At 56.4% G+C, this 26,673-nt stretch overlaps 1 protein-coding gene across 3 annotated transcripts; it reads left to right on the top strand.

Moving 5' to 3' along the window:
- Positions 1–5,654: 5,654 nt before the first annotated feature.
- LOC132008193 (carbohydrate sulfotransferase 1) lies at positions 5,655–22,296 on the top strand. 3 transcript variants are annotated; one of them, XM_059386609.1, is made up of 4 exons: positions 5,655–6,092; positions 18,108–18,235; positions 18,907–19,003; positions 20,136–22,296. In XM_059386609.1, exon 4 carries the CDS (start codon positions 20,178–20,180, stop codon positions 21,411–21,413), a length of 1,236 nt encoding a protein of 411 aa, XP_059242592.1. In that variant the 5' UTR covers positions 5,655–6,092; positions 18,108–18,235; positions 18,907–19,003; positions 20,136–20,177; the 3' UTR covers positions 21,414–22,296. The 3 variants fall into 3 exon arrangements, with proteins under 3 accessions (XP_059242592.1, XP_059242590.1, XP_059242591.1); XM_059386607.1 differs by having other exon boundaries at positions 5,657–6,092; positions 18,114–18,235; XM_059386608.1 differs by lacking the exon at positions 18,108–18,235 and having other exon boundaries at positions 5,658–6,092.
- Positions 22,297–26,673: the final 4,377 nt, after the last annotated feature.

Genomic DNA, 26,673 nt, shown 5'->3' with positions numbered 1-26,673 from the left:
GGTGAGGGGTACTGGGACCCGAGGCAGAACTGGGAGGGGTTGGCCTGGAGGCAAGTGAGGGGGTGGGGGGATCCTGGAAGGTAGGAGCAAGGGTTTACCAGGCAAGTATCAGGCCTTCTGGGGTCTTGGTTTCCTCCTGCCTCAGGTAAGAAACCTGACTGGAGGTCCTGGCCCCTCTGGGCAGCCCATGTCCCTAGAGTCTGGGCTAGATTCTAGTGGTGGCCTCCCCAAGTCCCAGCACACATTAGCTGCTCCCTGGGCTCAGACACCATCTCTCCTCCTCATCCCTGCTGGCCTGGACACCTGCCTCACAGAGCTTAGGTCTCTACCTGGGCCTTGCCAGCTCTCAGCTGGACCACGCACCCAGTCCAAACTGTCCGATCCAGGGGCCGAGGCTTCTGTGGGTAGGAGCAGTGGAGGGAGCCCAGCCCTCCCAGGATCCTGTCTTCTCTCAGCCAGCCTCCCTTGCCATGGCAACACCCCAACTGAGGCCTGGGAATTACCCAGGATGTGAGTTTTAATTGCAGCCCATGATCCCTGTTCCATCCGCCCCTGACTCCCACCACCTTCCCGGTCCCGGGGCCTGTGAGATAATCCCCTGCACCCTATTTTTAGATCAGACACAGGGTCTGCAGCCTTCCTTAAGCTTTGTTTGCCTTTGGTCAGTCTGTCTATCTCCTCATAGCTCTGTGACCGTGTGTCCCCAGTGGGGGGTGGTGAGGGGAGTGGAAGTTTCCAGATAAACCCAGGCCCTGTGGCCGCATCTCTGCTCCCCCAGCAGGCAGGCTCTGGGAAGCACTGGGTCAAGCGGTGGATCCCAACAGCACCCCCCGATTCTCCTCAGCCTGGACCTCCAGGGGGGAGTGGGGCAGCAGGCAGCACACTGGCATAGGGAAAGTCATCTCTGCTGCACCTTTTCCTCAGAGGGCAGCTGAAGCCGGCTCCTCCCGCGGCAGGAAGTGGACATCTGGCCTTCTCTGACTTCTCCTTCCTCCCGGAAACTTTGGGGACTCGGATGAGACTGGCCTCGGCAGGACCTGGACCTGACCACGTGAGGCCAGAGGACGGACGCTGGAGCCTGGGGAATTGGCTGAGGACCAACACCGAACACTCCTGCTTCCCAACCACCAGGAACATCCTGGAACCACCAGGCCCAGGAGGGCCAGAGCCCTGGGCTGGCCAGGGTGGTCTGGGCAGCTGGTGTGTTGCGGCTTAGCTACTTACCAGTAGTAAATCACTTAGTTTCCCTGTTTCTCCCCCTCCACCAAGGTTTGTTGACATCCTCTCATTTACTCGGGGCATTTTGTTCTGTAACTGGAGAAGGAGAGGGACTGTCTATTGGGAGTGGCTCCAAGGAGAGAAGGAGTAAGGAGGGAACAGTGTCGTCCTCTCTGGCTCACATTCGAGGCCAGTGGTTAGATGGTGTAGTCACCAGCAGGACAGTCTCTTTGTCTAGAGGTCCTGGGGCCCAAGCCGTTGTGCTTCCTGGCCCTGGGGACCCTGGACCTCTGTGTTAGGGAAGATGCTGGTCTCCTCGCCTCTTGTTGTCCAAGGTCTGGGGCTCTGGGGGCAAAAGAAGTCCCCTTCACCTGGACATTACCTTTCTCACCAGAGTTATAATTAGGACAGTAGGGCGGGGGGTGCGGACACTCCTTCAGGTAGCTTCACGGCTTCTGGCAAGTTCTAGAGCAAGAGCAGACAAACATGACAAGAGGGCCAGTGGTGGCTGCTGCAAACAGGCTGGCCTGGGAGCAAGGAAATCCCCCTCTGAGGGACTCACGGACATCCTGGAAGGTGGGCCAGTGGGGTGACTTCTCGAGGGGCTTTGGCTGATGACGCGATAGGGCAAGAACAGGAATTTTGAGTTTTTGTCAAAATGATGTGGTTTTTCTGAATCCAGGAGCTGGCAAGGCCTGGCTACCTCTGTGCCTGGGGAAGCACAGGGATCTTGTGAGGAAACACTGGGATCACACACCTGAGGGACCAGTCCGGTGCCTGGCCTGAGGTAAGGCTCTCAAATATTTCATTTCAACCACAAAGAAGTTCAGGTCCCTTGATTTATCCAGAAGAAGAATTCATCCAGAAGGGGGTAGAAGTGGGGACTAAGAGGTATGTAAGAGACCTTTTCTTCGAAAAGTAGGAGACCCAACTGAAGGCTCCACTAACTTCCGGTGTGGCCACAGAAAGTTGAGGTAAGTCACCTAACTTCTCTGGGTCTCCGTTTGTTCATCTATGAAATGAGGGAGCTGAGTGAGCTCGCCTCTGAGGGCTTCTCCATGCTCACCTGAAGGGGCCTCCTCAGCAGCAGGCCTTCCACTTCATCTGTGGGGAAACTGAGGCTCCAGAGGACAGGTCCCCTGGGCCTGCCTACCTCTACCCAGGTTTTCTGGTCAGAACTTTCTGGACAGGTACTGCGGGCTCTCAGGCCTGCAGTCTGGGAAGAGCAGAAGCCGTCCTCTCGGGGTTCGCTGCCTTGTCAGCGTCAGTGGTGAGACAGGGGAAATTGAGGACCACAGTGGCACATCTTAAATCAAAGCCCGGGCCATCAATCTCCTAGAACAGACTGAAATCAACAAGGTGGGTGGCGCGGACCGCCAATGGATGGACAGGCAAGAGATATTAAAAAACTGAAATCTCCAGCCCCCAAATCCCTTAACCAATTTCCAAACACCCCAGGGGCCTGCCTGCTGAGGAGAGGAAAGGACCTGTTTAATATTAGAAACCTCCAGGAGGGCCTGGGGGCTCTATTTCGGGAAAACCCCTCTGGGGGTCTGGGGGCTTCTGAAGGCCCTCTCCTCCTGCCCTTTCCTGCAGGCACCCTCACTAGGCAGGATGACTGACTGTGGCCAGGCAGAGTGGGGAAGCGGGCGCGGCCAGACGGCTCACTCCAGTGTGTGCGCTGCTGCTCAGCAGCTCTGCAAACCCACACAAGCTGCTTAAACTCTTTGGCCCTCAATTTCCTCATCTGTAAAGTGGGAATGGGAATACCTCTTTCCAAGGGTTGTTTTGAAAGTTAAACAAAATAATCCACACAAAGCAAACAGCACAGTGCCCGGCACGAGGTAAGACCTCAAACATCAGCCGTGAATATTAACCTTTCTATTATCACACAGATAAGCCCAGTCTGGCTACTGCTGCTTCTTACAGGCTTTTCTTCTCTTTTGCCATTTTATACCCTCTCCATCCCTCAAGCCTCAACTGCTGCCTCCTCCAGGAAGCCCTCCCTGAATAACTCACCAAGGTTCCATCCTTTGAACTCCAAGTCTTGGGTACTTGATAACATTGGTCACAAAGGTTCTGTCCCACTTCATTGTCTGGGATCCCATTCCCCAAGCAAAGGCCTTTGCTTTTGTTTTCGGCCTCCTCTTCTCGCCTTCTCCCCCACCCATGTCACTTGCCACAGTACCGTGCACACAGTAGGTTGCTCATGAAACACGCACGCTTGTTATCGATTGGAACATTTCAGGAAACTGGAATCAGAATCCTGGTGTTCTCGAGAACAGGATTTATGTCTATTTTTAGAGTTTAAATATTCTTTAAAAAATTTCCAAATTCCACTCCATCTTTACATTACAACCCCACCAATCTTTTCATGTCAGCCAGACGTACATTTCCCTTCTTTCCACCCAAAATACACCAGAATTTGAAAAATGAGGCGCTGGATCTGAGAGTGTGAGATTAGAGAAGGTGTTCTCTAAACCTTGACTATTCTTGTCAGGCTGAAGTCTCAGGGAGGGATTAGCTCTGGGTGAAGGGGAAGGTTCTGATGGCTCAGCTCAGTGTTGTTAGAGGTTGGCTTTCTACAGAGGGACAAATGGAATTTTGAAACACAAAGTCCTTGCTTCTGGAAGGTCAGCACTCTTGTGAGCCATCCCGGAGCACTGTCACTCTGTGGGGGGCAGGATGGGAAACAGATCTAGTCACCTTGAAATCTGGTTGGAGGACCAGCACAGCCAACCTCCTGGCTGTGCTGGGTGGAGGTCAGATGGGGCAGAAGCCAAGGCAGGAAAACATACCAGAGGTGATCTGGGATCACACTGGCTCACACCCTGGCTTGATGGGGATCCGCTGCCAGACTCTAGGTGGGTAGGTGGGTGGAGGAATTTACAGTTAAGAATTTGCAGTTGTCATCAAGACAAATGACCCTTGGTCTGGTGGGATCCTGGGGGTGGGGCGTGGGGGGACCCTTCCTACCATCCGGTTCTAGGTGGAGAGAGTTTCTTGATGGTCTGAGTCCTGAGTCCCCCAGAGAAGTACAAGGGCCCACATGATCCCCTCCTGGGTGAGTGAGTGATGGCTACCCCGAACACCCACCAGCCGATAACAGTAACAGCATGGTGCAATTATTAAGCATTTGCTGTGTGCCCGACACTGTGCTGAGTACTTACATGCATCTTACCATCTGACCTTTCACAGCAGCCCCAGGAGGTGAGGACCATCTTCTGGACCAGTCAACGGGCACCCCACCTTTCCCAGGCTGCCTGGAGTTTTCAAATCCTCCATGGCTCTGGTGCCAGTCGGGAGTGATGGAGAGGCTATAGCTGGAAATCGGAGATCCAGATAGGCATACAGATGGAAGCTGACTGCCTTTCTGGGCCTTAGAAGATCATCGTTTGGGAAGAGCTGAGGAGCAGCAGGGGGTCGGACCCCGCACAACCACCTACCCCTCTGCTGATGAGGAAACAGGCCTCCGTGGTGGCCTAATGCAGAGCTGGAATTCTCTGCCCTGATCTCCAGCCCTGGGGCCGCTGATCACGTGGTACTCCGCCTGCTTCCCGGGCTTCTCCATTCCCCTCGGAGAGGCCAGGGGTCTGTTTGTCTTGTCACCAATGAGTCCCTGGGGCCCATGTAGGCCTGGCCTTCAGGAGATGCTCAGTCAGTATTTGTGCAAAGAACGAAGGACGGAGGTGCTCAGTCTCCTGGTTCTGGCTGTGACGGCCGATCTCCCCTCCGAAAAGACAACCGTGGCTGCACATTTCCACCTAGGAGTGCCCGCGGCAATCTGGTGGGAAGGGGGTGGGACTGGCCGGGAGACTGTCCCCAGCAAATCTACCTAGTGGTGCCCCCCCTCCCCCCAGCCACCCCTGAACTCTGCCCAAGAGGCACAACTGGAGCAGGGCAGATGATTCATTTCCACATCTGCGAGGTGAAGGTTGAGGGGAACAGGCTAGGGGTGTGTGTTGGGGGGGTATTGGCTCCGAAAGGTGGATGACTCCCGTTCTGGGTTCTGGAGTCCCTCCGTGGTGCTGGCTGGGGACGGGGTAGAGGACATCTGGGCCCAGGGCCAGGTTGGGGCTCCAGCCGGACTTCCTGGGGGGCACGCAAGCCTGGGTGAGCGCCCTCAGTGGGTGGGCTGGGAGGGTGTGGGAAGAGGTGACGGCGGGCAGCCCCGGTCCTCGCCTGCCCACCTCCTGAGCCGCGGGGTGTGGGTGTGGCTCCCTCGAGGCGGGGGTACGGCGGGGGGGGGGGGGGGGGATTGGCACGGGAGCCGGCCTACGGAAGGGGCGTCCGGAGCGCAGGAGGCTGGGGCAGCGCAGGGCGGCGCGGGGGAGCGGGAGGGCGTGCGCTGGAGGGGTGGGGAAGAGAAGGGGGCGGGCGGCAGCCGAGGGGCGGGCGGCTTCGGGGGGGTGGAGCCCGGACCGCAGCGCCCGCCGCTCGCTCGGCGCTATAGCCGCCGCCGCCGCTCCGGGCTTCGGTCGCAAGGCGGGCGGGCGGGCGCGCTCGGCGAGGCTCCTGCGGCTGCTACTCTCCTCCGGTATCCGGGGGCTGCGGCGCGCTGGGTCCCGGCCCCTCGCCGGGTGCCCCTCGAGCCCTCGCGCCCCCGTCCCCAGTTCCGCGCCCTGCCCGGGAGAACGCTCTGCGCTGGCCGGGCCGCCCCGGGCTCGCGTCCCCGGGTCATGAAGAGGGGCCCGTGAGGGGCCCGCGGAGGCGGTGGAAGAAGAGGGAGGAGGGAGGCCGAGGAGGAGGGCGCGGAAGGCGGAGGATGCCGCCGCCGCCGCCGCCGCCCGCCGGCCCCCGGCGAGCCTGACTCCAGACCTGAGGATGGAGCCGGCGCTGGGCTCTGCAGCGGCTCCCGGTGCGCCCCCCACCAGGTATCGGCCGGGCCCGGCGGGCCCCGGGAGGGCGGGAGCGGACCCTCGCCGCAGCAGCGGGAGGGGCGCGGGCGCGGTGGGAGACGCCCCTCCGCTCGGGGACAGTCGCCGCCGCCGGGGCGGGGAGGGGGGAGGACGGCACCGCGTTGGGCGCAGGGAGGGCTCCCCGGGCCGGTGGCGGATGAGCGCCGCGACCACCCCGGCTCTCCCCGCCCCCATTCGGCGAGGGCAGCAAACTTGAGAGGCGCGGCGGCCCCGAGGCGGCCCGCTCCCCGCGGCTGCGGAGCGCACTCGGGGGGTGCCCGGGGCTCGCCGTCCCGCAGCCTGCGGGGCTCTGGGCTGCTGAGGCTCTACGAGACCCTGAGATCCCACGCCTGCACCAACTTTCCAAACCAGGGCTGCACCGGGAGGCAGGGGGCTGCTCTGGGCTTCCTGCCCCTGGCTCGGCTCCGAACCCGCACCAGTCACTCTGCGATGAGCGGGATGGATGGTGCAGAGACCCCCCACGGGAAGGCAGAGCAGCCTACCCTCCTGCTCTTCTCTGGGTAGGACCCCGGGAGCAGCCCCTTTCAGGCTGCGGGAACCCATTGCTTGCTTTCACAGTAATAGCCCTAAATAGCCCTGGCGGGGATGCTAGGGGTTAAAAGGTAAGACCTGAGGATTGCCCTAGGGTGGTACCCTGGCTTGATTTGCTGTGCCACAGGGTGCCCCCTCCCCCCCATCCCAGGCCTGCGGGTTCCCAGGATTAGGTTCCTTACCTCTGGTGCAGGTTTCCTTCCGATGGACTTAAGCAGGTGGCTTCTAAGAAGGACCCTGGAGACCAGCATCTTTTGGAGGGCTGGTGGGGCAGGGAGCAGAGGGCACTTAGGATTAGGGGCAAGAGGCCGGCCCTCTGGCTGGGAAAGAAGCTGCTCTGGCAAGCCAAAGGAACGATGTATTAAGAGGCAAGCAGGTGGGGGCTAAGGTACCAGGTACCCGCCTTCAGGGCTTTCTGGATCCCTTGTTATGGGGCCGGCTGTCTTAGGCAGAGACCTTACCTGGACAGGCAGTTCCAAGGCTCCAGTCCTCAACAACTGGGGACACTCACAGGCATCACCGTGACCCTGTTTCTTTTTCCAAGTGTTCTCACCGACATGACTCACACATTGGATTCACCAGGGAGGTATCAAGCCTCCAACCTGCTCCCTTACCCTCCCTCCTGGGTCTTCAGGGAGCAGCTAGGGAAAGGAGGGGGCGGATTTGCCCTTGGGCCTTAAGCACCCCCCCCCCCCCCCCCCCCCCCCCCCCCCCGGGCCCCCCCCGGGGGCCGTGGGAAACCGGGGGGGGGTTTTCCCCCGGGGCCTTGACCCCCCCCCCCCCCCCCGCCCCCAATCCCCAGCCTGGCCCTCCACTGTAGATTTTCATTTCCCTGCTATGTCTCTGTTGGGGGCAGGTGAGCTGTCCTAGGCCAGGCCAGGGTGGGGCCATGGGGAGGAAGTCTCTGCTAAAGATCCGCCCCTCACCCTGCTGGGTCTTTGAAATCTTGGTCACGACCCCCCCCCCCCTCGCCTGGCACCCATACTTAACACAGCCTCCTCATGTCAAAGCAGAATACATTTCCCCCTTAAAATCTAAGTTTCCCTCTTTGCTAAATATTGCAATGCTTTTAGCCAGAGGTTTCCTCCTCTGCACTGGAAGTCAAGCTCCTCTTGCAGACAGCTTTCCTCCTCCGTGGCCTCTCCGCCACCTCTGCTATGTTCAGGCCCTAAGTAGGAGAGCTGCAGATCCCCCTTACCTCTTACCACCCCCCCCCTAGGGTCCTAATTCCAGAGGAAGGGCAGCGATGCACTCCTGGTGCTGACGTAAGGGTCATGTTTGCTGGCTGCAGACAACAGAGGTGTACATTTGTGCTCCCCTGAGTCTGCAGAGGGGCCCAGAAAGCAGGTTCTCATGGATCTGGGGGCAACAAGCCTGTACCCCTCTGGGTTCCCCTTGCCCGCATCCCTGTCTCCTTCCCTTGCCCACTGTGGCTCTCTCTTTACTTTTCAAACTCCCTCTGCATTGGTGCGGGGAGGGAGCATTTGATATTCATAATCTGGTTCAGAGAAGGTCCCGAAGCCCTGAGTCACTGTATGGTTTCCATGGAAACAGACTTGTTCTGAGGACTCGGTGTAGCGCGGCAGTGGTGGGGGAGAAGGGAAACATATAGTAAAATCGGGCTCCACAAGTGTGGCAGGAGTTGGGCCAACTCCCTTTCATAGGGGCAGGGAGAGGCTGGGCAAGGCTCTGGGGACCCTGCAGGAGGGTCTGCCTCTCCCTACCCTCTGTGGTCCCCACCCTGGGAGCTGCTCAGCTTTCCTTGCCGCTTTTGGCAGATTGCTGCTGCTCCCATGGGCCTCCTGGTGAGGTGTCCAGGCTCATCGCTGCCACCATGTGCCTCACTTTCCTCTTCTGTGAAATGGGGGGGAAAGCACACCTAGCTTTTGGGGGGCTGTGAAGGTCAAATCCACTGATAAGAAGAATGCATTCGTAATCATGGAGCCATGGCAGGTGTTCAGTAAGTGTCATTACTGCTAATTCAGGGGATTGGAAGGAGCACCTCCTGTGTGGTCAGACCTGCGTCTGTCCTCTTGTGCAGGTAGTCTTGACCTCAGGCAGGGCTGGCCTCTTGCTTCGGAAGAGCTCTCCCCAGCCGCCCCGTCTGGGAACCAGCCATCCATTCCTTCTTCCCACAAAGCATTTATTTAGGTTGCTGCGGGCCCGTCACCGTGCTAGGGAGGCCTGGCTCATGTTCAAACCCCACCTGTCTAGGAGCCTTGTGGGAACAAATTCTTCTAAGTCCAGATGGATGGGCAGCTTTCTGCCTCAGCCTCCTTGGGATCGGGCCAGAGGGAGAGGGACAGGACAGGTTCTGAGGATAGAAGGGTTTGGGGTGGGGAAGCTCTTCCTGATCCTGGAGATGCCTCTCCCTCCTGATGAAAGAGGGATCAGGAACTCTGCAGAAAGAAGAGAGACCCTACCCTCCTCCCCCAATCTCCCCAGGTGAGAACTTCGATTGCTGAAGGGTTCCCAGCACACTCCACGAGTCTGGACAGTTCAGAGCTCTAGCCGGACTCCCCAGCTCATGTGTCATTGCCCAGACAGCTGAGAGAGGGGCCTGACCCCTTACGCTCTCAGCAGTGTCATCAGAGCCATGGCTTGGGGACATTGTGGGCACTAGGGATGGCTTATTCTGTCTCCCTCACTAGCCCTTCTCTGCCTGGCCACCCTCCTCTCCCCGGCCTGCAGACAACGCCTCGTCCTGTCTGAAGGTGGGCTTCAGCTCCGAGCTCCTTCCCTCACCCCCATCACTACCAGCTCTCCGAGAGCAGCAGAGATTCCTAGAGATGCTTCCGTATCTCTCAGTCCTTCTCTCTTACAGATGGGAAAACCAGTTCAGGTTTGCTCCTAGGACCCACACCCAAGCTAGCGGTGGCTGCTCCCAGCTCCACCCCAGCCCTGGGGATGGCTTTTCCTCTCCCCTGGCTCTCCAGGTGGCCCCAGGTGCTGCCCAGCCCACACATCCACCCTCCTGGCCCCCCAAATAGCAGTTTCCTGCCAAGCTTCTCCCCCCCCCCCCCTTCCCCCCCCCCCTCGCCCCCGCCCCAACCAGGTCTCTCTGGACCGCTTTGCTGTCCTCATTGGTGTTCACAACACCTTCCAATTTAATATCCTCTACAAATTTCATTAACGGACTGTTTACTCCCTCTCTCAGGATCATTAATGAAGATGTCAGATAAGATCTGACCCAGTGCTGGGTCTGGGCCGCCCTGCCCCCGCTCCCAGAATCTGTCCCGCAGCCCCTTCCGCCTGGGCACGCCTCCTCCACTCAGGACTCTTGGGACCTGCCCCCCTCCTGCTTCCGGCCCCATGACAAGTGCTGAGGGCCAAGTCTGTTTGAATTAATTTTGTAAGATTACTTGAGGCGCTGTATCAAATGCTTTGCTAAAAATCAAGATATATTACCCTGCCTGCATTTCCTTCATCTACCGGTCTTGTAATTCTATCAAGAAAGCTATCAAGTTTGTCAAGCATGATTTGTTCTTTATAAATCCCCACGGTGCCGCGTGGGGGCACAGAGTTCCCGCGTTTTCTAAATGTTTAGAGATTCCCTCTTTGTGTTTGCTCCTTGATTAGAGCTGGAAGGCTGTGAGCTGGGAATTGTGGGGAGGTGCGTCTCTTCCTCTGGGATGGGGAACGGGGCAAAGCTCCTCCCTTCTCCAGGTCTCTGCTGGGGGCAGTGAGTTTAGTGCCCACGGAGTACCTCGCAGCCACTGTGGGCCCCAGCCTGGCTAGTGAGGGTGGGGGATGGACCCAGGGCTCAGGCTCGAGGGCTGGTTGTTTTCCCTCAGGGTTCTGCAGGCAGATGAGGAAGAGAGATAAGTCTGAAGCTAGCATTCGGGAAGTATCATTAACTGAGTGATTGCCTTGACGCTGTGCTCAGATCTCATTTGAGCCCCTCCCCTGCCCTGGGAGGTGGGTGTGGGCTCCCTCTCCGGTACCTGGGGGATGTGCGACTCCGGGGAGGGTAAGGCTGTCCAGGACCCAAGGTCTGGGTTTCTCACCTGCTGCTATGTTGCTCCTAACCACTCAAGGCAGCAGTATAGAGTAGTCAGGAGACCTAATTGGGGTGGTTCAGACAGAGGATTTCAGGAGGTTGGAGGGGGAAGGAGGGAAAGCCTTCATGAAGAACCTGGGAGAGGTGAGGACCTCACACACTGTGCTCCGTGCTCCGTAGCCTGAGTCTAGTTCCCCTGCTAGGCACTTCTGAGCTATGGGAGTGAGTCACGTCACTTCTGTGAGCCTCTGTCACCTGTGTCATGGAGCCTGCTGTAGTCCTTAACTCCTGAGCTTGGAGAGACCGTCCAATAAAGTGGGGCATGAAAGGTATGTCACACAGTTCTAGGCCCTCAGCGAGCAGCCATTATGTCCTGTCCAGGTCCCTGTTGGTGTGGGGCAGGGACACTCATCCGATTTCTTGTGCCCAGTGGGTGGCTCTCCCTAACGCTTCTCATCCAGGAGACAGCAGTGACAGGGTGAGCCACACCAGCATCCATGCACAGGGGCGTCCGTGCAAGCTGCTGTGGGCTGGTGGTCAGTTCTAGGCTTAGGGAGCAGGGAGACCTTATCCTGGTTCTAGACCATTTGAGGCCAGGTACAAATAAAGACGTTCTTTGGCATCCTCTTGGTTACATAGGATTTGGACGTTCCTGGGCTTTCTGGGCAAGAAACATACTCACGCTTCCCTCTCCTTGCCTAGCCAGACTGCTCTGGCTGCTGTCAGGTGTGATACTGCACCAGCCGTGTCCACACCCACCACCTCTTCCAAGCTTCGTGATAATCTTCCTTTTTGTCATTCAGCTGGGAGGGAGAGCCCTCTGGGAAGTGGTGAGGTGGCAGAGACTTGATGCCAGTCACGACTGGGGTCCTGTCTGCGTATCTGCTCCCGCAACTCCCTCTATCGTGCGTGAGAGGCTCAGGTGAGCCTCTCCCATGCCCAGCTCGCCTCCCCAGGGTCCAGCTGGGGGGGAGGCTGGAGACTCCAGCACTGGGGTCAGAGGGCCCCCCTCCCACCCCTCCAACAGCAGCTGCTAATTAGCTCCTGCGGGAGGTTTCCCATCCTTGAAGCTGGGAGGATGGGTCAAAGCCCCGGTATCCAGGGGGTGGAGCCTTGGTACTATTCCGACTCTGGCTGTGGCTGCTGAGAAGGAGGGGGTGGTGAGTTGGGGGGGTGTAGAGGGGGACAGGAAACCGGGGCCTTTCCGCCCAGAGTCGGGGCAGAAGGGTCCGCCTACCACAAGCCAGGCTGTGGTAGGACCAGCCGGAGGGAACCGGGTCCTTCTGACTCATCCCTCCTCCGTGAGGCGCCGGGCACACCGGGGCCTTGTGCCAGGAGGTCAGTCACTCTCCCCGCTGCTGGGGAAAACTTTCCTCTGGTCAGGCCAGGACCCCGCCAAGCCGCTGGGCCCACAGCAGGACCGCGGGGCAGTCTCTGTCCCTTGGACAGCAAGTGTCTCCAGCCACACGGGCCATGGCAGCTTTGGGGAGGAGGCTGCGGCATCCGTTTTAACTTCCTTAAACATTTTCAGGCCATTACAGTTCATCTGTAGCTTTGAGCGGCCCTTGAAAATCACACTCCCGGTTCGTTCTTACTGGGTCCCTGCTCTGGGCCCAGCACTGTGCTAACTTTTTGATGTTTTTTGGCTTTCTGTCTCACAACCCAAGTATTTGGAAGATACTGTGCCTGTCTTTCCCATTTCACAGATGAGGGCAACTGAGGTCTATGGAATAAGTTAAGCATCTCGCTCAAGGTCTCGTAGCTATCAAGCAATAGCAGTGAGGTTCAAACCCAGGGCTGTCCAGCCCCACAGCTAGGGGGCCCAACCACCACCCAGTTATACCTGTGGGTAACTTTCCAAGGACGCTTGAGGCACCCATGGGGGTCTCTGATGTCATGATGTGTGGACATCAGAGGGATCTGCTGGAGATACCAGAGCTCCCAGGGGGCAGCCGAGTGTCTCCGCTGCGGGTGGGATTTGGTGGACAGTCACTTTCTGGAACCACGACTGTGAGAACTTGTCCCACTGAATGTGCCTGAAAGAATTACTGGTTCTACCTGCGGGATCTGTGGGTAGTTACGGGGCCCGAGGACTCTGAAGACTGTATACAAACACCATATTTGTGTTGGGCAAATTTTCCGGAGAAGGTCCGCAGGCCTCACACTGTTTCAGCTTGTGGGGGTATCACCCCAAAGAGACATTACCATTGCTTCCCATCACCCCTGGGACGGCCCGGACCACAGAGGCTGATTCTGGATCCCGTGGGATCTCCTTCCCTGGAAGGTTGCACTGGCTGAATTATGTGCCGGCATACCGCTCACCTTGAAGGATGTTTGGAACACAGCCCCATGAAACTCATCCTCGGGCTTATTAGGTACGAGTTCTTGAGAATGGCAGGCTGTGCTCAGGACTCTCTCTAGCAGACCCCTCGGGAGAAATCTTGTGCTGGATTCAGTACCAGGAATGGCTGGGCATCTCTTGAGCAGATGATGTAATTCTCATCTCATGGATCCTGTGAAACATGAAATGACGTATTTCCCTTTTCCCATTGGCTGCCAGGCAGCTCTGACCCAGCTGGGCTGCCTGGAAGTGTCTTGGCTCTTGTATGCTAACCTAGCTTCTGGTTCTTTCAGACTTCCATACCCTTGTTTTTCACTTGCCTCATTTCACGACCTCACTTTTTTTTTTTTTTTTTTTTTTTAAGGAAGAAAAAACCCCTTGCTGATTTACATGTTTTAGCCTTAACTAAACAAACATCTCTGGTGGGTCAGCCTTGGCTACCACTAGCTACTGCAGACCCAGGGATTAAGCACTTCCTTTCTGCAGTCTCTCCCAGAGGCTTGTTTGCCAACTCCTTCCTCCCCGTCTTGTGCCCCCTGCCCCTTGCTCCAGTTCCTGGGGCTCCGGAGAGCCCCGGGGCTGCTGGCTACCGGCCCCGAAGGCTGGTTGGAAATCTCATGTTCAGGAACTTTATTCTTTACCCTCCCTATCTCCACAGAGCTCTACAAGCTGTTTTTAGGAAGAAAAAGTGGGGAGGGGCGTCATTTCCCCAACTCAGGCTTCTGCTCCTCCCGGCAGTCCCTGTCCCCTGGGAGGTCTCCCTCTTTTTCAGCTCCTGACCTGTGTCTCTCAGCAGCACCCGTTGACTGCCATCCTTTGTGGCCTGCCTGAGCAGACAGAGCCCAGTTCTGGCTGGAAGGTAGTGACTTTGACCCTGGCGCCTTGGAGGTGGGGGAGGGGAGAGCCGGCTGGCAGTGCCCTGGGGTACAGATTTGGAGGCACAGTGAGTTGCCAGTGTGATTTCGGTGCCCCACCCCTCCAGGTCTTGCATGGGGCGGCCTTGCTCTCTCCCAGAAAGTTAGTAAACTCAGACAGAACTGAGAGGCTCAGTGTGAACTGCTTTCCTCCCACTGCAGTCTCCTGGCCCCTCCCGCTGGGGCAGCTGGGGTTACCAGAATAGTGGTTGTATATGAATGTATATAAATACTCCCCCTCGCACGCATCCTCTTTTTAAAAACAAGAAGTAGTAACCTACTATTGCACATGTGGTTTCTGGCTCTGGCTTTTTTATCTTGGGCCATGGCCTCGCATTCCGTGTATACAAATCCGTGGAGGCTTCTCTGATATGGTCAGTTGAAAAGAAAACCTTAGGGCAGGGGAGAATACTGCTGTTAAAGGGGTTGAAGCCTCTGCAGTGCCCATGGGTGGGCTTTAGGGGGGGTCCACAAACCCTCTGACTGTGTATGTAAAGTTGTGGATACAAAGGAATCTTTCTGGAAAGAGCGACTGTATCTTTCCAAGTGGCCTGTGGCCCCAAAAAGGCAAAAGCCACAGCTCTGGGTTAGATGTGGTTTTACAGAGTAGAAGGGGACAGGAGTTAACCCAGCAGAGGGTGGGGAGCCCCTTGGCTCTTAGGCCCCCTGGGGGCTGCCTGGCTGGGGCTGAGGGGATGGGGTCCAGCTGCCAGCCCTGATACATTTTTTGGAAGATGAACTGGGACTTTCCTGATCCCAGAGGAGCATCCCCCTGCCAGCAGGGGGGTTCTGACCCTGAAAATGGAGCTTGGGGCCTTCCTGGGATCAGAGAACCCTAGTAGTCAGAGCTTGGAGGCCCTTAGCCTGGATCTGTGGAAATACAGAAGCCAGCGAGGGGCCAGGGGATGAGTCCAAGGTCACCCAGCCAGGGGATGCAGAGGTGTTCCTGCCTGTGATCTTGAGCTCAGTGATCCTTCCCTTGCTAGAGAGGAATGAAACTGGTAAGAGAGGCCCTCTGGATGAAGTGGGGCTGCCCATTGATGCTTGCCTCTTGGTGTGTGGGTGAAGAAAAGAGCATGCACAGAGCAGAGGCCACAGCTCGGGTGGGGGTGTCATCGCACTTCACGGCATCCTGCAACAGCACCTTCCTTGGCTTGAATCCTCACCAGAGGCCCCAGGTAGCACTGGCCGCCAGGAATTCTGAACCCAGCGAAGAACGCAGGGCCAGGAAGCTGTACTACAGGATGTGACCACTAGAGGGCAGCGGGCAAGTCGCTGCGGTGGCCTAGCCGCGGGAAGCTCCCGGGCTGGGAGAGGAGCGGAAGGAAGGGAAGGCACCCAGCAGAGGCCGGCGTGGCAGAGGTCTGGGCACCGCAGCCAGGGAGAATGTCTGTCTAACCGTCAGAGTCGATGAGATCTGTTCTCACGTGCTTACTCGAGACACCGGGCGGACGAGACATTTAATAATGATAATAGCAATGTACATTCATTGAGTACTTACTTTGTGCCGGGCACTGGGTTAATTAGTCCTCACAACAGCCTTGTTAAACGGATCCCCCCTTTCCTGGTGAGAGAACAGAGGCACGGAGAGATTCAGAAACCTGGTCATCAGTGGGGCTCGTGCCAGAGCCCATGTCCTAAGCACGCGGCTGTGCTGCGTTCTATGCCTGGCATTGACTAAATGCTTTAATTCTTTCAATTCTTGCAACTGCTCTATGGTTGTACCCACTTTATAGGTAGGGAAACTGTGGTGCAGAGACTGCTGGTGAATCCAGGTCCGCACACCTGCTCAGTGATATCCAGGTGGGTGTGGTTCCGTGGCTTGAGCCCTGAGCTACGAATTCCAGTTTCCCATTGGAGAGCTGTTTTTCACTCCCACCCTGTGCCCTAATCTGGTACAGAAACCTGAGTTTTCCCCTGGGACTTCACTTCCAACACAAGTTACAGATTCTGAGCTCCTGTGACTAAGGCTTGCCTGGATTTTGACTACCTAGAGGTGGAGGAAGGTCATGCCAAAGGCTGCTCAGAGCCCAGGGAGGGGCTGTGGGGCTCGCAGTCTGGCTTGGAGGACAAGGGCATTGAAGAGTTCCTTGCAGTGGCCAGACCTGGCCCTGGGGCCTCTGGTTTCCAGGGCAGATGCCTCCAGCATACCAAGGAAGCTTGGCCAGTCCTAAGCCCGGCTCCGCCAGACTGGCAGGAGAGCAGGGGCATTTCTAGCAGGGTCTGACTTTCTTCATCTTCCTGTTCCCATGCCCTCACTTTGCCCTCCTGGGAGGCAGGGGGATGGCCTGAGGCTAAGCCTTTGAACACATTGCCCTTGCTCAGGCTATACCTTGTGGACCCGAGCCCCACTTTCTTAGGGATTTAGAATGAGATCCTTCATTTACTCCTGATTTATTAGCCAAGGCAGCGGTTTCTCATCTTGGCCTTAAATTTCTCTGGGCTGGGGTGGGAAGAGGTGGTGGGGAGGCTCCCCTTGGTGGGTGAATTCTGGTGGTACCAGAATCTTTGAGTAAAGTGAAATCTCCCCCAGCCTTCTGTTTCCTGTCTTGGTGGGAACCAAAAGGGATTAAATGTAGTGGGTCAAGGAGGGGGATTTGAGCATGGGCTCCAGAGAACACTGCCTGGGCAGGAATTCTGGCTCTGGCCCCTTACTAGGAGTGTGAGCTGGGGAAATTAATCTGTAAAATGGGGATATGAGGACATGAACCACATAGGCTTGGTGTGAGGGCGAGAGGCATTTTTCACTCCCACCCTTGCTTCCCTCATGTTCTCCCCTATCTATAATGCCTAGAACAGTGCCTGGATCTTGCTGGATAGCTGACAGATCTTTATGAATAAGTACAAAAAGAGTCCATCCTAGAGATGTGTATTAGGACATTGCAACTGTGGACTCTTACTCAAATAACTTAAAAGTATTATCTGTACGATTATTAATGGTATTCCCTACCTGTTCTTTAGAGGCATCTGTCTTGGGACACTGAGGCAGGGATCGGCCCGCATTTCGCAGGAGAATCTAATTTAATGCAAGGAGGCAGTTTTCTCTGGGTACCTCAGCGAACCCTGTTGATGGAGTCAGCGTTCTCTGCAGCCCTGTGGTGAGGTGGGGGTGGGATGGGCTGGAGTCAGGGCTGTGGTTTTCTGTGATCACACTGGAGGTTCCCAAGAGTCTAGGTTGTGTTCTTCCCATAGTTACCGTCACCTGGTGATGTGGTACTCTTCCCTGTAGGTACTGAGCACAGGCTCAAACTTAAAATTGGACTCTTAAGCCCCAGAGCCTAAGCCCTTAAGCCCCAGAGCTGGCCCGCTATCCTCTCAGCTCAGCCTCTGCGCCCCTCCTGGAGGCAGCCAGACTGTTTCAGCTCTGTTCCTTCTCCGCTAAGCTGATGGCAAAGGGGCCAGAGCACTGGCCTAAGAGTCTGATGCAGATGGATTTGAGTCTCTGCTATTCCTTATTTGCTTCTGCACATTTGCTTAGTCTTTGAGCCTCAGTTTCTCCACCTAAACAAGGGAAGACCCTGACCTCCCAGAGGGGGCTGTAAGGAATATTGTGGTGTTTGGAGTTGGCTGAGCCAGGCAGCAGGGCAGGTTTGGGAACTGAGGATCTACGAACCCCTCCCTGAAAGGAGCTGTGCCAAATAGCGGGATGTGGGAAGAATATTCACAAAGCACAAGTTCAGCCCCTCCCCACCCCGGCCATGAACGTTGATCCACAAGACATTGATCAACAAGACCAGACAGCAAAGGAAAGGATCTCTAAGTGTTACATTACAGATCATCTGTACCCTTGCAATGCCCGGTCTCTCTCTGGCTGATCTATACATCAGCTGTAGACATCAGCTGGATGAAGGCCAGGTGTGTGTAAGCTGGAGAAACAAGGTCAGGTCTCCTCAGAGGGAAAGTGGGGGCTCTGGGGAACCTGTGAGATGTGTGTTAAACCAGGCACGTGAGCTCAGGCAGGTCACCCCACTCTCTGAGTCTTAGCTTCCTCGCCTGTGAAATGGAGCTAATCCTGGCTTCCCCGTGATGCTCCCGCGCAGAATAAAATGCGCGAATGCAGGTAAAGTGCTTAGGAAGTATTCGATGGATGCTAACTAAAATAATGCCACAGTCTTGGGTTTGTACTTAGAATCCGCGAACAGCATCCAGGTCGGGAACTCTCCCTGGTCCACTTATGCTTTGAGTTTTAGGTAGTTGTTCTCGTCTCCGGTGTGGTTGGAAGAAGAACCTCCGTCCTTGGCTGTCCCTTCTGCATGGTTCTCGGTGTCTGGGCTGTCCGGACGGAGCTGTCATTTCCACCTGGAGGTCTGGGGTGAGCACCCCCTGCCTTGGTGATTTCTACCAAACCCCTCTTGGGGAGTCACTGAAAAAGTCAAATTTTGAAGGGTCAGGCTGGTCTATTGATTTAAAACACAGAACCAGTCGGGACTGTGCTCTGGCCTAGTTTTCTGGAATAACTTTGACTCTGATGCTGTTCCATGGTTCAGTGCTGAGCCCTGTGTCTGGTCACCAGAGCTGAACACAGCTAGGGAGGCCCCAGGTTATTTGTGGTCAGTGGATTTCTTTGCAACTCCCCTGGACGGTGGCTGTGAGGGGTCCTCCCCGGGGTGATTGCCTGCGTAGGATTCCCACTCTTGGTTAGCTGAGGGTGTAAGCTTGCCAGCTCCCTGCCCACTGGGTCCTGGTGTGAGGGTCTTGGACCTGCCAGGAAGGGATGGGTAAGGGGTGGGGGAGGTGGATAGAAGGCTCAGGAGTCAGGAGGCCAGATCCCAGGGGATAAAATGTGTCCCTGGCATAGCTGGAGCCCTGAATCAGTCGGGAGATCTGGGAGAGCAGCTGGGGCCCTTGTCGCCCAGCACTGGGGGGCAGTCTGTGGGGCACAAGGTGTAAGAGAGAAGGGGTGGGGGAAGGGCGATGTTGACAGACCAACCCTCCCCACTTCCCCCCTCACCTGGAACCTTTCCCCTCCCTCTCTCTCTACAGTCTGTTGGCCACAGGGCTGCTGCACAGGTTGGGACTGCCGGCTAGGCCAGGAGACCTGGCAGCTGCGGACTCTCTAGCTTGGAGCAGCCCTTCTTTGGTGAGTCGGGGAGCCCTTCCTGCATTCGCTCTGGGAGCAGCCCCAGCCTTCCCTTGGGGCCTGGTAGCTGAGCCAGCCTCTCTATGGGGCAACTTCTGATGCTCCGACTGGCCCCTTGCTCTGGACATTTGGCACGTCCTTCATTTTCCCTGCTTTCCTGGCCACGCCCCCCCCCCCCCCCCCCCCCGCCCAGGGCCCACCCTTGCTTTCTCTCCATTCTTTGAGATGCCCCTTTTCTTCCACCCCGTCTGGCGCCATTGCTGGGTCCCAGTGGGGTCTCTGAGCACCCGCCCCCTGTGGTCAGAGGGCTCAGAGCCTAATGGTGGAGGCCCTTGAGGATTGGTTGGGATGGGGGTCCCTGAGGAGCCCGTTCAACCTGCTGTCAGTGGGGGTCATCTGCCCCACGCCTGGACCTCTTGCCCCAGTGGCCAGGAGCAAACCTGGAGGGTGCTGGGACCTGGGAAAGGATGCTTTGCAGCAGCCCCTGGACCTTTCTCTGGGCGGGTTGACTCTCATTGGCCCTGGGAGTCTCGGGGGTCCTCATCTGGGTACACTGGGCACCGACAAACCTAAGCTGGGAGGTGGGCTTGATGAGTTGTCCCCCTCTCCTGGCCCAGTGGGTACAGGTGAACAGATCCTCGTGGTGTGTCTCTGACATAAGCACTTTTTTCCTTCTAGGGGTGGTGGGGGGGAATGGAGGAAAGATGACCACATGGGGAGCCCGGTGCTTGCTTGTGGGGGTGAGAGATGTAGGTGGGCCCCAGAGGAGCTGGTAGGGGTGACAGGCAGTGGCAGGGGAATGGCTAGAAGCAGGCACTGGTGGGCCGCTGAGTGTGTGAGCTGGGGAAGATAGCTTCTTGCACAGTGGGGCCCACTAAGGAACTCCACGTTGACGGTGGGAGTCCCCTGCAGCATTCGTTAAACTCTGCATGTGGGAAGTCAATTTGTACGGTCCCCAGAAGCTCCCAAGATTCCCTAGAGAATGTAAAAATCTAGTCTAGAAACTGCTCAGTCCTTAGGCGCATGCGTGAGCATCTGGCAGGGAATCGCGTAGGTCCGGGGCCAGGGCCCCTGGTCTGGTGATGCACCTGGCACAGCCAGCTCCCTGACGGATGCCCACCTTTGCCCGCAGACCTCGCATGGTGGAGAAGCAGCCCCATGAAGGTGCCCAGCCATGCAATGTTCCTGGAAGGCCGTCCTCCTCCTTGCCCTGGCCTCAATCGCCATTCAGTACACGGCCATCCGCACCTTCACCGCCAAGTCCTTCCACACCTGCCCCGGGCTGGCGGAGGCGGGGCTGGCGGAGCGGCTGTGCGAGGAGGGCCCCACCTTCGCCTACAACCTCTCCCGCAAGACCCACATCCTCATCCTGGCCACCACGCGCAGCGGCTCCTCCTTCGTGGGCCAGCTCTTCAACCAGCACCTGGACGTCTTCTACCTGTTCGAGCCCCTCTACCACGTCCAGAACACGCTCATCCCCCGCTTCACCCAGGGCAAGAGCCCCGCGGACCGGCGCGTCATGCTGGGCGCCAGCCGCGACCTCCTGAGGAGCCTCTATGACTGTGACCTCTACTTCCTGGAGAACTACATCAAGCCGCCGCCCGTCAACCACACCACCGACAGGATCTTCCGCCGCGGGGCCAGCAGGGTGCTGTGCTCCCGCCCCGTGTGCGACCCCCCCGGGTCCCCCGACCTGGTGCTGGAGGAGGGGGACTGCGTGCGCAAGTGCGGCCTGTTGAACTTGACCGTGGCCGCCGAGGCCTGTCGTGAGCGCAGCCACGTGGCCATCAAGACGGTGCGGGTGCCCGAGGTGAACGACCTTCGGGCCCTGGTTGAAGACCCCCGGTTAAACCTCAAGGTCATCCAGCTGGTCCGAGACCCGCGTGGCATCCTGGCCTCCCGCAGCGAGACGTTCCGCGACACTTACCGCCTCTGGCGGCTCTGGTATGGCACGGGGAGGAAGCCCTACAACCTGGATGTGACGCAGCTGACCACGGTGTGCGAGGACTTCTCCAACTCCGTGTCCACTGGCCTCATGCGGCCCCCGTGGCTCAAGGGCAAGTACATGTTGGTGCGCTACGAGGACCTGGCCAGGAACCCCATGAAGAAGACCGAGGAGATCTACGGTTTCCTGGGGATTCCCCTGGACAGCCATGTGGCCCGCTGGATCCAGAATAACACGCGGGGCGACCCCACCTTGGGCAAGCACAAATATGGCACCGTCCGAAACTCGGCGGCCACGGCCGAGAAGTGGCGCTTCCGCCTCTCCTACGACATTGTGGCCTTTGCCCAGAACGCCTGCCAGCGGGTGCTGGCGCAGTTGGGCTACAAGATGGCCATGTCGGAGGAGGAGCTCAAGAACCCCTCCGTCAGTCTGGTGGAGGAGCGGGACTTCCGCCCTTTCTCGTGACGAGGGCTGCGTGGGCGGGGGTGAGGGGCACATGGTGTCGGTTTTGATAAAATGGACGGTTTTAACTGTTGCCTTATTTCCCCCTTCCTCTCCCGCCTGGGTCTTTGTGTCCTTCCCACCGCCTCACCCCCACCCCCACCCCAGGCCCCGCCCACCCTCCACTCCTTCTGCCTCTTTTTGTCTCTGAAATTTGCACTATGTCTTGGACAGGAATCACTGGGGCAGAGGGGGCGTGAAGCGGGGTAGAGCCCCCAGCCCACCCCCATTCAGACACACGGCTGTTGGGTCTCTGCGTGGATGGTGACAATGTTTACAAGCACCACACTCACACATTCACATACGCACACATGCACACACACGGGCGCCCACGAGGAGAGATATCCCCAAACCGCGGAACTTCTGCAGCATTTCCAGTGGCCCAGTAGTTGGGGTCAGGTAGTTTTGCACTGTCTTACTTCCACAAGGTAAGAGGGTAAAATCAAAAAGGCCACCTCTCTCTAATTTATGAATGGTGTCTAATCCCTCCCCATCCTGCTTCTGTCCCCAAGGCCCTCTGCCCCCCCCCCCCCCCAGCAGAGAACAGTCTGCACCCACTCCCCCTCCCCAGCCTGCCCTTGCCTGCCCCTGAGCAGGTTTTTACTGTGAGGTGAATGTGGACCTTGTTTTATTTTTTCCAGTCTGTGGCGATGCTGTCTGTCTGTCTGAGTCTTGTGGCTGCCCCTGGACCAGTGACGGCTGATAAATCTTATGGGTTTCTGATTGATCTCGGGGTTCATCTGTAATATTTCTTTGTGCCAAAAGAAAAAAAAAAGTGGATCAGTTTGCTAAATGAACGTTGAAATGCTTTATCTGTGTTTTCTGTAAATAAAAGAGTGCAATAATATCTAGGCGTGACTGTGGGACATTCTGAAGGGGTGGCCTGGGTGGGGCCAAGCGGTTCTGGTTTGGGGGATGAGAGAGAAGGAGGTGGAGGCGGGGGTTCAGCGGCCAGTCTCTGGCTTTCAGAACTAGTGGCACTCAATCACTGTCACAACACTCAGCTCAGTGGTTCATTTGCACTCAGTTAGTGAGACCAGGCCCCTTAGAGCCAGGGGTGATGTGCAAAATATGTAACAAGTGGCGTGGCTTGCTGACATGATGTCCAGAGGTCAGGGTGAAGTCCTGGTGGGCCCTTTCTGTGCCAGGTCTTGCAACACCTTTCATTGCTGGGTCTGGGGCCTGGATGGCTGGGAAGGGGGCCCATTCCTGGGGTGGGGTGGCTCAGGGCAATGGCTGCTGGTCAGCTGGCCTGGAGGTATTTCCGTGTTGTAACCACTAGTGCAGGTGGGATATCAGCTGTGCGCACTTCCCTTCCCATCCTTGGCAGTGTAGCAGCTTCCTCCAAGGGAGCATCTTCTCCGGCTATTTCAGGAAAACAGCTGGCCCTGGGAATAGAGGTCACAGCCCTGTTGTCCTGGGACAATGAGAGTCCCTCGGATCAAGCAGTCCCAAGGGGTCCTGGGCTTCCTGAGGAAACTCACTCCTGGGCTATATTCTATGAGTCAGGAGGATATGGATTTAGTGGCCATAGCAGATAAGTCAGATAAAGCTTCATCGAGACAGGCTATGTTGTTTCCTCCTCGTTTAACAGCGTGTGCTGGCTTAAGCCGGGTTCGGTGGCCCCGGGGTTGTGTGTCCAGACAGGAGGGGCCCGGGCTCTTTCCATCTTGTTGCTATTCCATTATTCTGAGGTGTTGGCCTTTGCCTATGTTGTCCAAGATGGCTCACTAGGCAATGGGAAGGAGGAAAACGAAGGAGGGCACAGCTCTGCCATTCGTGACGTCACTTCCACTCATATCTCATTGGCTAGGACCGGGTCAGCAGGACCGCACGTAACCCCAAGGGAGGCTGGGAAATGTAGTCCACTATCTGGGTGGCCATGACTTCTCAGGGGGCCCCATGAGTCAAAGGCTTATCTCCCTGGACTTAAGATTTCCTCTCTGCAAAAGGGAGTCAGTGTGATTTACACCCCTGCGCGTCAACTACAGTTTGGGAAGGTCTGTCAGGACTGGTGGGCTGGGCCTGGTGCCCTTTTCTCACCCCCTGGTTCACCCCTCTTCTTCTCCAACATGTGGTGAGTGAGGCAACCTATAAATTCGTTTCCTGGCATCAGTACTCAGGGATTGCTCCCTCAGCTCACCCCCCCGCCGGCTGCTCCCCTGGTGAAGACTTCCAGTGGAGGTCACACAGCAGGTCAGTTCTTCCCCTGTTACAGTAAATGGTACTGTGGTACTTTTTTCCCAGGGAGGTCTCTGCTCTTTACTTGCCCACTGCTCTGTCTTGGACCATCCTGGAGATGGGACACTTCTCTCCTCTGGGTGGGTGGCTTCGTGGTGGAACTGGGAGACACTGGAGCTATTGGCCCCCTAACTGCCATGACAGATGGCGTTAATGACATAGACTGGGGCCTTAGAGGCAACTTCTGTTCAGGGATAGGATCACTCATTCACGTATTTCTGACTCTTCTGTGTGCAGACCCTGGGGTTATGGATACTCCTTCAAGAAAGACTGTCTCGTGGGAGGCAAACAGATAAAAAGATGGGTACAGGGGCACCTGGGTGGCTCAGTGGGTTAAGCCTCTGCCTTCGGCTCAGGTCATGATCTCAGGGTCCTGGGATCGAGCCCCACGTCGGGCTCTCTGCTCAGCAGGGAGCCTGCTTCTCCCCTCTCTCTGCCTGCCTCTCTGCCTACTTGTGATCTCTGTCTGTCAAATAAATAAATAAATAAAAATCTTAAAAAAAAAAGATGGGTACAGCACTGGTGTGTGCCAAACAGACAGGGCTGGGTCCTGTAGGAATTTGGTCCTAGAAACCACAAAGCCACTGTAATAAGGCACAGGCTTTTTCCTAGGCCTCACGGTGTCATTTGACGTGTCTTTGGTCTTAGAGGCTTAGAGAAGTCAGGGAGGGCTTCTTTGAGGTGGTGCTGCCTGAAACCAGTCTTGGAGAGGCAGGCACTGGCCCTACCCTGGGTGTGGGAAGATTGCCTTCTCCTGAGAGGGGAGCAGGTGTCAAGGCACAGAGGTGAGAAAGTGTAAGGCATTTATAGCAGCAGGGGCTGCGGGCAGGAACAGGGGTGGGGGGAGACTGTGTTCCACATTCTGTTCTCAGCTGCTCAAGCTTGGAAAGTCCCATTTTACTGGCTCACCCAGGGCAGATCCGCCTTCAAGGGATTTATTTGTGATGATCAGCTACACTAGGACCAAACTCCTACTAGACTCCAAGACTCCCGTCCTCTTGGAGGCTCTGTGTGTCTTGGCTCCCCGACCCGCAGCTTTACCCACACGTGCTCTTCTCTACTCTTCACTCTCTCGCCGTCCTCTTCCTTTCAATTCCTTGAACACGCTGAGAGACTGTTGTGGTTAGAGTCCCTAGTTTGTTCATACCCAACTCTGGGCTTAGCCCCGTGCCCTGCTTTGGCCAGTGAGACAACAGCAGATGCGGTGGGTGCGGGGACGCGAAACGTACCTTTGGAAGTGGTCCTTTTTGGCTGCCTGGTAGCAGCCTTTCGCTGCATGTGAAGGAAGCCCAGCAGAGCTCGCAGATCACAAAATGAAGAGCTGAAGCTCCCCAGGCAAGGTCCGTCAGTGCTTCCCTGGCTTGGCAACTGCTTTAGACACAGGAGTGAGTCCTAGCCAAGATCAGCCACAGTATGACCTGAATTGTTGGAACTGCCTGGCGGATCTCAGCCCAAATTTCTGACCCACTAAATGGTGGGTTAAAAAGAACAAAAAGTGGTGGTTGTTTTAAGCCACTGCGTTTTGGAGTGACTTGTTATACAACAAAGGCTAATGTCATTCTCTGTCCCATGGGGGTGTTAGCCGCGACCAGACCGCTCCTTATGCCTGGGTCAGTCTTACTCCCCTCTTTACCCAATTAATATCCACTCATCCTTTGGATCTCGGCTTAATTATCAAAATTTCCTTGGTTTTACCAGATTAGTCCTGTTGTCCTGAGTACAGCCCCATGTATAACTGATTCTGTATCTCATATTTGTATATCCTGTTTATAGCCCTAATGGCCCTGTGTATGTAACCTTTATAGTATTTACTACAGTTATAATCACACCTTTTATTAGAGGATCTGGCACATAGTAGTTGTTGAATAAACCTAGGTTGAATGGATACAAGAGTTAATGAAGCCGGTAATCCCCACTTGCTCACTTTCCTGGGACCTTCATGAAGAAGTGGGCACATCCTCTTAGGGATCAGGATGAAACCTGAGGCAGCTCATGCCCTCTCAGGCTGTTCTGAAAAGTTATCAGGAGTGGAAGGGTTCCTGGAAGGCTTGGTGGGTTAGGTGTCAACCTCTAATTTCTGCTCAGGTGGCGTGAGATCGAGCCCTGCGTTGGGCTCCAGCCTGTTTGAGATTCTCTCTCTCCCCCTCCCCCACACAAAAAGGAAACTTGGGGACCCTGCGTGGTTCAGTCGTTAAGTGTCTGCCTTCAGCTCAGGTCATGATCCCAGGGTCCTGAGATTGAGCTCCCTGCTTGGCAGGAAGCCTGCTTCTCCCTCTCCCACTCCCCCTGCTTGTGTTCCCTCTCTCACTGTGTCTCTCTCAGTCAAATAAATTTAAAAAGAAAGAAAGAAAGAAAACTTAATGGGGGATTGGGCTGAATTTTGTCCCAGGACTCAATGTCCACCATTTCTCCCCTGCCTCACCCCAATCATGGTCAACAATTCTTTCTAATTCTGCATAGACTTCCTGTTTCTTTGCTGCGATGTCTCACCTGCCTGGCTGCCTGTTACAATTTCCAAGGTAAATGCTCTGCAGAATACCATTGAACAAACACGTGTGTAGAATTTTACAGTTTACAAAGCATACTTCCCTTCCTATTAGTCACACCTCTATAGCGGCTGTTTCCTGCTGACACAGAGGCACCTCTTCCTAGCCAGGAAACAGTGGTCAGAGCACCACGTAGGCAAGACTGGCCCTGCCTACTTCTTCTCTGTGTAGCGCTTTGATGGCTCAGAACCTAAGGAGTTACTTCCTGGTCTTGTCCCCACACCTGGGGCCTGTCCTATTGATTCTTGTCATCGCAGCTTTCCTCTGTTTGTGTGTTCCCACCTGCTCTCTCGGTTCTCTTCTCGCCAGCAGCACTCCAGCTTTTCCGTCCCACTTCCCTGGTGCTCTTGGGAGCTCTCTGTCTCCACTTCTCATCATCCCAGAGGATCCTGTCTGGGACAAAGCTCAGTGCCACCCTGGGGAAGAATTTCCCCCTG

Source organism: Mustela nigripes, unplaced genomic scaffold (genome assembly GCF_022355385.1).
Source record: "Mustela nigripes isolate SB6536 unplaced genomic scaffold, MUSNIG.SB6536 HiC_scaffold_76, whole genome shotgun sequence".
Lineage (NCBI taxonomy): Eukaryota > Metazoa > Chordata > Mammalia > Carnivora > Mustelidae > Mustela > Mustela nigripes.
This window is presented reverse-complemented; position numbering and strand designations above follow the sequence as displayed.

Bases quoted from the DNA above. Each gene is read 5' to 3' on its own strand.
- LOC132008193 (XM_059386609.1), top strand. From the start codon at position 20,178: ATGCAATGTTCCTGGAAGGCCGTCCTCCTCCTTGCCCTGGCCTCAATC.